Below are 12,914 nucleotides of genomic sequence, written 5' to 3' on the forward strand. Positions count from 1 at the left end.
CTCCAGGTCACTGCTTCTTTGGTTTTCTCATTATATAAAGTTACTAAACATCAAATGATTTTCTTTTTTTTCTTGTGTATGTAATGAAAAGTTTTATAAAAAATACTTTGGCAGTGGTTTGTTTGGTGTTTTTTTATCTGTTCAAACTGCTATTTACTTGTATATAAAATGCTCTGAGGTTTTTATTTTCTCCTAGTTAGCCATAATTCTTGAAAGTTTCATACATTTTTTTCCAGGAAGATGTCGATTAACTCGATGGTGTCATCTGATTGGAGTGCTTTCCCTTCACCTTCGTCTGCTTTCTCAGTTAGAAATATCAATGATTTTTCTTTTTCAGTGCTGGCTGGCATTGACATAATTTATGACTTCATGTGTATTATTATATTTTTAAAATATGCGCTTTCATAAACGTTGTGGTACAGCGGTTGTCACCACGGTGTAATCACCAAAAACAGTCTTTGGTTGTCAAACCTGAGATGACTAACTGAACAGCTCTAGCCTCCTGTCACTGTAATCTCAAAAGCTGTTTTGTGTTGTTTGATGATGTCACACTTTTAGCGTGGGATAACGAAACTTATCAACTCCTTGTTCACAGAGTGGTGTGTAATGTGAGCTGGAGAATCCTTTCACATAATTTGGTCTAGTCATTAAAAGCCTATCCGATTTGGTTCATCTCATTGCTTGCTTATATCGATTTTGAGGATGATAATAATGTCGATGATTCACATTTTCACGCTAATGAGTTGTACTTGATGCAATTCACCATTGCAGTCACACAACTCGTCGCAAGAAAGGCTGAACAGTTCATTGTGTAGCACGAGCTTGACAGGAACACAACTGCTCAACAGCAACATCAGTTGTGTAAGTGTGGACCGTGATATTTCGAACGCCGATGAAAAGTTTGCTAGCTGCAGTGGTAGCTTCCTATCGACTTTTGGTGGCACCAGCTCGTGGAATGAAAATTCAGAGTTGGATAAAAGTGTTAGCAACAACGCACATGCAAGAAATTCTTTCCAGTCAATGTCTTTCAGACCGAGGGCTCAGAGTTTTACGTTAGTGATTTAGTAATGTGTTTGAGTGAATGTTTTCTTGTTTGTAGTTCCATAGTGTGACGGAGGGGTTGGTTTCATGCTATTATTTGGTTTCAATTTGAAAAATTGTATGAACATCTAATTCACAATAACTGGGTAAGAATAGAAATTTATATGCAATAATTATAATTATTTGATGAATTAGATCAGTTCTGCTGTTCACAAAATTCAATTTTAAAACATTAAAATCTTTTTTGCATTTTAATATGATTTTAATTTTAATGAAATCAGTGCTAATTAGTCTCTACTTATCACATATTAAGATTTTTATAAATCTTGCAGTCATTCGCCCGTTGAAGCTGATGCTGATCTCAGTGCTTTGAATGAATTCTACAGAAAAAGATTTCCAAAGGTTCTTAAATTCTGATTTTTTTTCTCAATTTCTACCTTTAATTATTTGTTTTTGTTTTTCTTCCTCACATGCACTGTAGAATGTTTAATTCTGACAGTGAAAAAATACCGTGTTGTAATTGTTGCAGGCCACAGAAGAGATGGAGCTGAGGTTGGTTCACTATCTGCGCAGACACTCACTTGCATCTCAGTACCCGCACATCAAATCTGATGGGTCGGCTTCTTTTGTCTATCACCAACTTAATGAACTGGCGTCTGATTGTCTGGAGAAATCACGAGAGAATCAAATATCCAGCCAGTACTTGGCCGGCATGGTCAACAACATGGAACAACTTCTTGAAAACGTAGGCTTTTTATGTCTCATTCCATTTCTCCTTTTTGACATCTTGTTTAAATTTTAAAACAGCTAAACAAACAATTCATGGATTTTTAATTCGGCTAGATTGTCTTCTACATTTATTATTTTTTGACATTTAATTTGTTTTTTAAATGAAATTCCTAACTATTTGCATGAATGAAGGCACGATCAAAAACTTCCTCATCGTGTGATGAGCTGGCACAAATGATTCAGGAGCTGCTCATCATCATCTCAAGACCTGCCAGACTACTCGAATGTCTGGTCAGCTTCAGACTTCTATTTTTTCTAATCGTTTATTAATCATCATTATTTGAATTATTTATAACTCAATGTACACGACCATTTTCAACATCCGTAGGAATTCGATCCAAAAGATTTTTATCGTAAACTGGAAGAAACAGAAGTTGAAGTGAAGAAGATATCGAGTTCTGACGTGGTTAGTTACGTATTCAACCAGCTGGGTCTTGAGAAGCCATCAGTTGAACCTGTTTATCACCATCATCGTCTCAATTTGAATAGTTTTTTAGGTTATTTATTTAATTTTAATCATAATTTTTTAGTTTATGTTATTTTCACCCTTTTAATAATTATTTGTACATATGATGTCACTGCTCTTTGTTATGCTCGAGGTGTGGTTTTTATTTTTGTTTTCATGTTTTTGAATTTTTATTTTGATTCTCACGGCTGCTGCTGGAGTTTACTGTTTAATTTATTTTATGTAAAATTTATTGCCAGTCATAACTGTTTACAAGCTTAATATGTTACGTGTGGTGAATTTTTTCCACTGCAGGCTGTCAGGGAAAAGATTGTGATTCATCAGACACTTCAAGCAACAACTCCAGTTATGAGGTTATTCATTGTTATTATCATTATTATTATTATTATTATTATTGTTATTATTATTATTATTATTATTATTATTATTATTATTATTATTGATAAACTCCATGTTATTACCGTGATGTGTCTTATATTCATATTGACGAATTAATACCGAACAGCCTGCAAATTTCAACGTGGACGTCGAGTGCCACACCTCCCTGACGCCTCCGTTTTTTGAGCGCCATTTTAATGAGAACCAAAATCAAAATGCACTGCTGGTATCATCATCCACGCCGTCAAGAACTCCACAGGAATCTGATTTTGAAACCGTCAAGTTGATAAGCAACGGTGCTTATGGGTTGGTTCTACCTCTTTCCCCCTTCATTTCATACGTTTCATAAGTTAAAAGATTCATAACTCATGAAATAATAACACTTTTATGATATCTAATGGTTGTTTAAATTTGTGGAAACTTAGCTGAATCTAATGGTTGTTAAATTTTAAAATATGAAAACTGAGTTGAATAAATAATGATCATGTTGTAACATAGTATCATTTTCTTGTAGCACTTGTATTGTTGATAATGTTGCACATCAGCCTGGATCATTCCTCGGACATCTTCTATAATTGTTTGTAGGCGTTAATTAATATAAACAAATAAATTGGCATATAATACTACAGCTGCATAAGTTTGACTATTTAATTTGTAAAATGTTCATACATTCTTCAAGTTGGTTTGAACGTGAACATTTCAATCTCATGGCATGATTGTTTCTTGAAATAGATGTTATATTATTATTATTATTAAATTGTTGACAAATAAATAACAGTGCAGTGTTGCTGGTGAGGCACAAAACTTCCAAGAGGTTGTTTGCAATGAAGAAACTCTTGAAAAGTAACTTGGTGCTGAGAAACATGGTGGAGCAAGTTTTTGCAGAGAGAGATATATTGACATTTATCGACAATCCATTTGTTGTCAGCTTCTACTGCAGCTTTGAAACTAAGGTTGCACTGTTACCTATTTTAATTTTGTTTAATTAATACTAATAAGCAAGATTTATGATTGAGTAATTAGAAATTAAACTCAGTAGGTAATGTCAAATTACTTTTCAGAAATTTTTGTGTATGGTGTTGGAGTATGTGGAGGGGGGTGACTGTGGGGCCCTCCTCAAGAATATATCCGGTCCCTTACCACTCGACATGGCTAGGTTAGTTACTTTAACGGCTCACGCACACCTTTTGTTGACAGTTTTTAACTCCTTATCGCTTATCTATTCAAGTACTGTTTTTGTTTGTTAGGTTGTATTTTGCTGAAACTGTTCTAGCTTTGGAATATTTGCACAACTTTGGAATTGTGCATAGAGATCTCAAACCTGACAAGTTCGTTATTTTGTCATTACTACGAATTATTGTTTTTATAGTTAACATTGTGATTCACTCCTTAATAGCTTGCTCATAACTTCAATTGGTCACATAAAGCTGACAGATTTCGGCTTGTCAAAAATTGGTCTTATGAAAAGTAAGTGGTTTGTCTCACTCTCTTTCATTTTCTTATCGTCTCATCGCATTTAACTTTTCTTCATAAGTTTGGGAAATTTTATAACTTTGATTAACTATAGGTAGAATATGAATTTTTGTATGTGCTTCAGTGCATTCCAATTATTTTTACCTTGCTATTTTAAAACATTAACATGTTGATTCCACGTTGTTGTGTGTGTGTATCTTTCTTAAAATATCTTCGGATAGTTAACTTGAATTTTTTGTAACTGCAAGATTAAGAAAATATTTCAATTAAACTTACTTACTTTTGACAACCAGTTAGGTAGGCTATGGAATGTGTCTTTCAGTTGAAAGTGCTAATTATTTTTATGCATTTTTATTTTGTTGAAGATGATTTTTTTGCCACAAAATTGAGAACTAATTTGTTGAATTTTGTTTGAATAAAATCATTAATATTTCAAAATAATGATCATAAAATGATTTTAAACAAACCAGTGACCACAAATTTGTTTGAGGGTCCCATGAGAGACAGCAAAAAGTTTTTGGACAATCAGGTTTTCGGGACACCCGAGTACATTGCCCCTGAGGTTATTCTCAGGCAGGAATATGGTCGCAGTTTATTTATTTATTTATTTATTTAATCACTAAATTTCATTAAATATAATAAAATTGTAAGGTTTTTTAATTTTGCTGCTAATCAAGCAAATTTGATGCAAACATGTTTCAGACTGGATAGTTTTATTAATTACATGTCCTTGCGCTGCACTCATCAAATTCCTTTTTGAATTCCCGCTCCAATTTACAGATGTTTACATAAATGCGAGGCAATGCATCTATTTTTTTCAAATCCACCATTGTTTGACTTCACAGCTTAACATCTTCAAACCCATTTTAACAAAAACAAAAATAAAAAAAAACAAAAACAATAATAAAAATAAAAATAATGTACATTTGTTTATTAATCATTCGTTTATTTATTTGAATATATATTTTGAATGCCCTTTTAAAGTAGGATAAATAAAAAGATTTCATTCGATTTGAAGAAAGATTTAATTTTTGATCTGTTCAAGTATAAATGTCAACGTGATATGATATCGGAGAAATTTGATATAATGAAAATTTAATTTGATAGGCAAGCCTGTGGACTGGTGGTCCATGGGCATCATCTTGTATCAATTCCTGGTCGGCTGCGTTCCTTTCACCGGCAATTCACCCGAGGAGGTCTTCAGTGAAATCGTTACTGGTCTGCATTCATTTGTTTCACATTGTTTGTTTGTCTGTTTGTTCTTTTTTGTTCGTTTTTTTGTTTGTTTTATTTGCTTGCAACACTTCTTCACTGATAATCTTAGTCTACCACTTTCCCTTGACCCATATATATCAGAAGTTCTATATTTATTTACTCTATCACCTCCCTACTTCTTTTACATGTTCAAACCATTTCAATATAATGCATCTAATCGCTTATTCCAATTGATCTGTACCCTGCTTTTTCTATAAATCTTCATTATCGATACCATTTTGTAAGGAGAAGATCTTTCAGTAAAATGAATATTATATCTATTTGTAACGCTATCTTTGAACTTGATAACAAAAATTTTGTTGGCTTAACAGTTGTTTATAATAAAGCTGAATAACCAAAATCAACCTCTCAATAACGTGACGAGGTTTTAACAATCCCAAGAACAGTTGATTAAAAATATATCAACTTCTTATTTTACACTTTTATATAGCATAATGTTATGCAACGCCTTAAAGATAGCAAATGTGATGAAAAAACGTGGTGCTATTTCGGTCTATAGCAGTCACTTATTATGTTTTATACATCATTCAACTGCTGAATGAAGCCAAATGCTCGACTAACTTATTTCATCCTGTTCGTCAATGAACTTCAATTGAACTCCGCACGCCACAGGTGAGATCGACTGGCCTGAGGAAGAGGAATTCAAAGTGTGTGACGACGCTGTGGACATCATCGAATCCCTGCTCATCAAAGATCCCACGCAGAGGTATGCATGACACATTGAATGGTCCAGTAACAAATAACTGGGATGAAAAGTTTACTTTTGTAGCGTTCCACAGTGTCACGTGAAATTATTTAAATTTTAATTTCATAATTTTGTCGAGAAAGTTGTTGTTTTAGATTTGTTTGAAAATTATTTTACAGTTAAAAAAACATTAAGTGGTTTGATAACATTAAGGTTAAAATGTAAAACAATTATAGTGCATCAACAAATGAGTGCATCAACACACAGAAGATTTTGTGTTTATTTGGAAAGGAAAGAATCGAAGGCGATGAGTTGCAAACACTGGTTCAGTAAGTTGCTGAGAATGAGAAAGTGGAATCCGAAATTAGCGGTTCAACAATCAACAGTGAATGTCGCATTAGATAAAATGTGTTTTGAGAAATTTATCACAACTTTAATTTATTCCAACATCTATTTTTTGGCATACGTTTTTATTTAACATTCTATACAGCATAATAAAAGATATTTGTAAAATGTCGTACAGGTTGGGTTCATCCGGGTCAACAGAAGTTAAAGTTCATGATTTCTTCAAAGACGTAGATTGGAATAGTTTGTTGCGACAAAAAACTCAGTTTGTTCCTCAACTAGTTGGAGATGATGACACCAGTTATTTTGATGGTTGGTTGGGTGATCGGTTGGTTGGTCAGTCGGTTATTCAGCAGTTGTCATTTATTTTCCAATCTAATTTTTACATGCTGTCTAGTTGCTCATACATAATTTAGTCTATAAATTTCAGGTAAGCATGTTAGAAAATATAAGCAAAGCAGTTATTTCATAATTCCATTTCATAATCTCGTTTCAAAATGTTGCTCACTGAACGTTCTTCGTTATATTTATTTAATTAATTTTTTAAATATTCATCTAACTAGATCTTCAATTATAACAGTAATTAACTAAATAATAATAAATATGTATTAAAATTTTAAAGATTTATTACAAAGCCATTTTGCGAGATTGTCAAATTTTCTTAATAATTTTGATATAATTCTACTTATCGTCACACATTTCATATTATTATTTGGATGTTGCTCGTTTTTTATGATACAGCATTGAGTTCGTGAAAGAAAATATGAAACCGTTTCAATTTTTTTCATTGCAATGAGCAGAAAGGACAGACAGGTATCAGCATCAGATCGATGATTCTGGTGGTGATGAAGAGGACGAGGATGACGAGAGCGAACTCTTCAAAAGTTTTTCAACCTGTTCTCCCCGCTACAGCAGAACTGAAAACCATTTTAAAATACTCGACGTTAGAAATTTAAATAACAAATTGTAAATAAGAGTTATTAAAGCGTTAATTAGAAATGTAAATTACTTTATTACTTCATTTTCATTATTCTTATTTTTATTCATTTACTTTTACTAATTAATATATAGGCTACTTTAGTTTAGATTTCAGATTTAGTTTCGTTGAAATTAAAATTTTTAATAACAAATATAACTTGGTATCATGGAAAAACATGGACCTCCATAAAACCACATGAATGATTTTATTGACAAAATTGATGACATTAGATGAGCGAGACACCTTACGACATCAGAATGGATCTGATGAAGAGCAGTTTCGGCAATGAAAAGAAAGCTAACGAGGATGAAAATGCATCAAAATCTGACAACGAAATGGACGAGAAACAATTAGGTGCCGACCAGGGGGAGACATCATCAGCTGTTGTTTGTGTTGACTCCATGACAACTAGCAGCCTTCAGCAGAGCAACGATGATGTGGATTACGAATCTATATTGAGAAATAATACTTCCATTTTATCGTTGCCTGAAAGGTTGCTTTTACAAATATATCATCTTCATCATTTCCTTAATTTTTCTATTCTATTTCTTCGAAATCCCATTAATAGATGATTGAATCCATAACCCCAACTCTGCTCTGCTTTTAGCTATGCTGAATATTATTTCAGCTTATTTAATTTTAATAATTCCTATTTACAACTTGTTTTTCAAAGTTTTTTGTCAGAAAATCATGAGATCACGAACACTTCCATCTTCACAATCTTCACTTTTCATCGGCGTGTAGCATATTTTTCAGCAAGAAAATTCAATTTATTTCTTTTAAATCTTCAGCTAAACGCATCACGGCTTTGTTATTCTGTTCCATATTTCTAATAGTTCTCTCGTAAGATTGTTCATGTAGCCTTTTTTTCAGTGAAGTTTATAAAGAAAAATACCTTTTGTTTCGTACTTTGGTTAAGATGTAATTTCAGTGTATAACTGGCATTGAAAAGCTTTATCATTAAGCTTTTCAATGCCAGTTATACACTGAAATTCATCACTATGCAGTATCTCCAGACTCGGCTTATGTCTTAAACTATTAAATTTTCATTGAAACATTTTTAAGACTACATCAAAGCCGGAAAACGTTGAAGTGTTGAAAAAAATATTTTTTTTCCAATATTCAAAACTAATTAGCAAATGTAAAATTTTAGCTGTCCTGGTCATTATAACCACATAAAAATTGTCCATTTGATTTGTTAATATCAAACTGTTAACATTGAATATTCAACTAATAAATTTATTTAATTAATTTTTTAATTGAACTAATTCCAAAGACCTCATAGTTTGTCTGGATCATCTGCCTCGGAACCGTCTGGTTTGTAACAAGCTTAATTTTTTTTCAATTCTACATTTGTTTTTTGCATGAAGTTATTTTTAAAATAAAGAAACTAGAAAATTTCGCCCGTTTTGGGAAATTTTGATTGAAAATGAAAAATCTGTTGTTTCTTATTTCCATTGAATTGGTTCAAAAATTGTTTGCTGGTTATATTACATTATTCTAATGTTTTCAATCGAATGCGTAATTGCCCAATTCATTAGTTATAGCCTGAATTTGATGCTTATGTCAGAGATATATATAGCGTTATATTATTGTTCATTATAGAAAAGAAGAAGATCCCAGAATTGGCAAATTTGAGAGTGACTGGCTCTTTGAAACGCGCTAGAGAAGCTCTGCTCACGAAATCATCATCTTCATCTTCTCTTAGTAATTTCAGCAATTTAGCATCGACTCCCACCAAAAGCAAAGGTAATTTGGACTGCACATTCGCATCAAATGGAATTCTAAATTAACTCCGTTTTTGTAATCAAATTTTTTACTAAAAAATGAAAATTTTGTTAATGGGACCGTTATTTCACGTTAATTGATTGCAAAGAATTTTATCTGTTCTTTTTATTTCTGTATTATGCAACAACGTTTTTTACTGAATTGTTTTAAGGTTAGTCATTTTTTATTTGCATTAGCTCCTCATAGACTGGTGAAGCAGTTGTCAAGGGAATCAAGTGGAAGTTCTTTCGATGACTCCTCTTCTTTCATCGAAACATCTGTCAAAGTTGTCAGCGTCACAAGAAACAGGGAAGGATTCGGATTTAACATTCGAGCTCTAAAAGTATTAAATCCTGCGAACAACAAATATTCATTCCAACATATCATTATGGTGAGCCTTATAATTAATTCATTGGTTCATTTATCATTCTAGTTTATAATTATTTAGTTGCATCGCTGAGGCTTCTCGTAAATTATAAGTTTCAGTTGTCATACATTTGTCAACACACAAGATGTACAAAAAACGAAGAAAATTTATTTTGAATTTTTTAATATGGCAGGCAGTTGAGAAGGGCAGTCCAGCTTACAGTGCAGGGTTGTGTGTAGGAGACATGTTAACCCACGTTAATAATGTTTCAGTTTCTGGCATGAATCACAGTCAAGTTATTGAGTTGATTCTGCAACAACAATCTCAGCAGAAAACAAATAACGAAAATATATCTGCATCAACAACATCTACACTCAGCAGGAAAAGCAAAAAAAATGTTTTTGAATTGTTAGAAAAAGATGAAGACAGTGATGGGGCAGTACATTCCAGAGCAATAAACAAGTCCTCCAGTTCTCAGCAACGTGAAGTTGAAACCGGCATTCATAAAACTGCAGACACAGAAACTCATTCCTACATTTCATCCCTGCTTGAACCACATGCAGCAAAATTAGATGATAAATCTGAGAATAAAAACATTCTTAGAAAACATAGTTTGACTGTTCATGATAATCAAAACAATATGAACCCTGAAAACAAAAAGTTAGCACAAAGTTTTTGCAACATTTACAGAGCTTGTAATGAAATTGCTCAAGTATGCTCTATTTCCATAAATAAACCTGATGCTGAAAGTAACATATCAAGCAACACGAAGCTGTCGAACGAGCCACAAAAGGATAGTGACAAATCAAATTGCAACAAAGAAACAGAAAAAACTGGCAACAATGCATCTAAGAGTATCAGGCGTTTTATGAAACACACCTTTTCTCATAAACGCTCAATTCCTGGGGCAACCAAAACTAAATGGTACGATAAAGAAGAATCAAAAGCTGGATCATCTGATTTGCTTCCTGTCAAAGAAATATACAAAATTGAAAAAGAAAAATTATACGAATCAGAGGCATCATCACTTTCGAGAAACAGTGAATGTCTGACAAATGTTTATGAGATGTTAGATGAAAATTTGGATGAAACAGCTTCCAAATTGAGAGGCAACAACAGTCCTCCTACTGATGAGCAATCACTACTAGAAAAAGAAGTTGAAGAAGCTGATAAAATATCTTTTAGCCCATCATCACCGCCCACGTTTTATCAAAGCGTTGAATTTAGGGTCATACCTACAGTTAAAGTAAAAAGGTAACAATTAAGCATTTTAAACTGAATTTGGATTTTATTTTTTATTTTTCCATTATTTTTTTCCAGATCGTTAAAAATGCATAGAAGATTGTCTACATATGGTTGCAGAAGAAAAAGCACATCTGAGTACCTTAATAGTCCAAGAACTTTATTGATTCAACAAAAGAGAACATGTCAATTAAGGAGGACCAGCACTCAAAAGTGGTACATGCCGAGCAACAGTGGATTTTCGAGTTCTGACAGTGGAAGCGCATCCAGTAGGGTTTCATTCTACATTCTATTTATTCAAGTTGAATTATTATTTGCACTTGATTTTTTTATTCATTCCAAATTCAGTGTCCCCAACTATGCAGAAACATAACGAACAATCAAAATGCCCACTTTCAGCTCATCATCGTTGCCTAGTGAATCTTACATCATCTTTCATACCAAAACAACAACCTCATTCTCTCTCCAGTTCCAGAAATTCACGCCCCAGTTCATTGTTGTTGAGCAAGCGCCGCACTAGTTTGGGCGGTCCGCTTTTGTCGCCATTGGTGTTGTGTTCTTCTCCCATTAGCCATGGTAAAAATAGACAGGCTGGCAGTAGTAAAGAGAGTTACAATAGCGTTGACAGTGGCGCGGGAAAATGTGGGTCATCAAATGTAGAGTCTCAGTCCGTAAAATCTCACCTGTCAAAAAATGAAACAAATGAAAATTGTTTGCATTTATCCGAAATGATAAATGATATGAACATTCATTCTAAGGATGAGAAACCTTGCAACAACCTTAAATTAAAGTTTCCGGAACTTGCCACAGATTGATTTTTCAGTGAAGCAATAATAAGCTAAACATGGATGCCGCATTTTGTAATCATATACACACGCATAGGAGCTCATATAAGTAATGTAGCAAAACATGATCCATGCATATATATTAAAGTCTTTCAACCACAAAGTCCACATTCCAGATGAAAAAGCAAGTTTATATTATTTTGACCCATGTTTTTACTTGAATCTATTTTTAAAAGTGCACTTGTATAAAAATATGAATTTTTAGTTTATTTTTTAAAATTGCTGAATTTATCAATTTTTAAATGCAATAAATCAAACTAAGAAAACTCAAATTTACAATGTATAACATATTAAGTATTTCTCAGAAAAAATTTAAAAGTTGCTCATTAAATTTTTTCATCTCTATTATTTGTTTTTATTGAACAATCTTGGTAACTTAAGCAGGCAACAAACTATCACTTTTTCCAAAATAATTTTAAAATGGCTCATTCTCTGAGCCTGATTCTTCTTGGTACTTAACAACTAGACTATTGAATAAATCTTTTCATTGGTTGGCTGGGGTTATCCATGCTGAAAACTTCAATTCATTTGTTAATTTACATTGCATTGCTGCTATATCTAACTACTGCTACATTCACACCCTACTGATTTTTTCTGCTTGCCTATAATTATAAATTCACAATAAATTAAATTCTTGGACCAATTGGTAGAACTATCATAAAATATGCAGCTGATATGACTGCTCTTGTGAAATCACTTTCTTTTCTGTTAACCTTGAAACTATTTACTATACTTATAGATTCATCAAAGGCACTTAGTTTTCTTCTTAGATTTAAGCTATTTTTAGTCTTTTAAATTTATAATTCTTAATTTAATAGTAACTAGCGCCATGTTCTGGCTAATATCATATTTCATAAACGTAATCAAGTTATTTCTTCACGAAGACAGATCGTGTTTGTAATTTAATAAGCAACGAGTAAACTGAAAAATAAACTAAGCCTGCTGCTTTATGATTTAACGATAAAATTAATAAATGTTTTGCTTCACAAATTTGCATTTCATTTGATTTTAGTAACCATAGATAAAAACTTGTTTAGTTAAATGTTGGTATCAAGTTTATTTAAATTATTTTTAGCGTTATATATACTATGTTATTATCATTTTCGAGTTTTAACAAAATTTATCTTCTTTTAAACATTTGAAATAAACAATGAAGATTGATATTTGACTTCCTTTTTAATTGAAACCTTAAAACTTTTAGGGGTTGATTATTTAGTTTCAAAGAACACGTTTGTTTTTGAATGTATACGTAAAAATCTTGT

General features: G+C 32.4%; 1 protein-coding gene across 1 annotated transcript; it reads left to right on the forward strand.

Moving 5' to 3' along the window:
• Positions 1 to 230: 230 nt before the first annotated feature.
• On the forward strand, positions 231 to 11,622 carry HELRODRAFT_189030 (hypothetical protein; the record flags this gene model as incomplete). Its single annotated transcript, XM_009024835.1, has 25 exons — positions 231 to 306; positions 772 to 1,052; positions 1,374 to 1,443; positions 1,571 to 1,786; positions 1,963 to 2,061; positions 2,159 to 2,327; positions 2,591 to 2,649; positions 2,802 to 2,980; positions 3,453 to 3,627; positions 3,736 to 3,830; positions 3,922 to 4,002; positions 4,071 to 4,141; positions 4,618 to 4,731; positions 5,255 to 5,365; positions 6,035 to 6,128; positions 6,344 to 6,436; positions 6,631 to 6,695; positions 7,253 to 7,395; positions 7,662 to 7,924; positions 8,708 to 8,748; positions 9,037 to 9,180; positions 9,396 to 9,589; positions 9,759 to 10,819; positions 10,886 to 11,076; positions 11,156 to 11,622. The coding sequence occupies exons 1-25, from the start codon at positions 241 to 243 to the stop codon at positions 11,620 to 11,622; spliced, it is 4,542 nt and encodes a 1,513-aa protein (XP_009023083.1). The 5' UTR covers positions 231 to 240.
• Between the last annotated feature and the right edge of the window lie 1,292 nt (positions 11,623 to 12,914).

The sequence above is a fragment of the Helobdella robusta genome (genome assembly GCF_000326865.2).
Source record: "Helobdella robusta unplaced genomic scaffold HELROscaffold_4, whole genome shotgun sequence".
Taxonomy (NCBI): Eukaryota; Metazoa; Annelida; class Clitellata; order Rhynchobdellida; family Glossiphoniidae; genus Helobdella; species Helobdella robusta.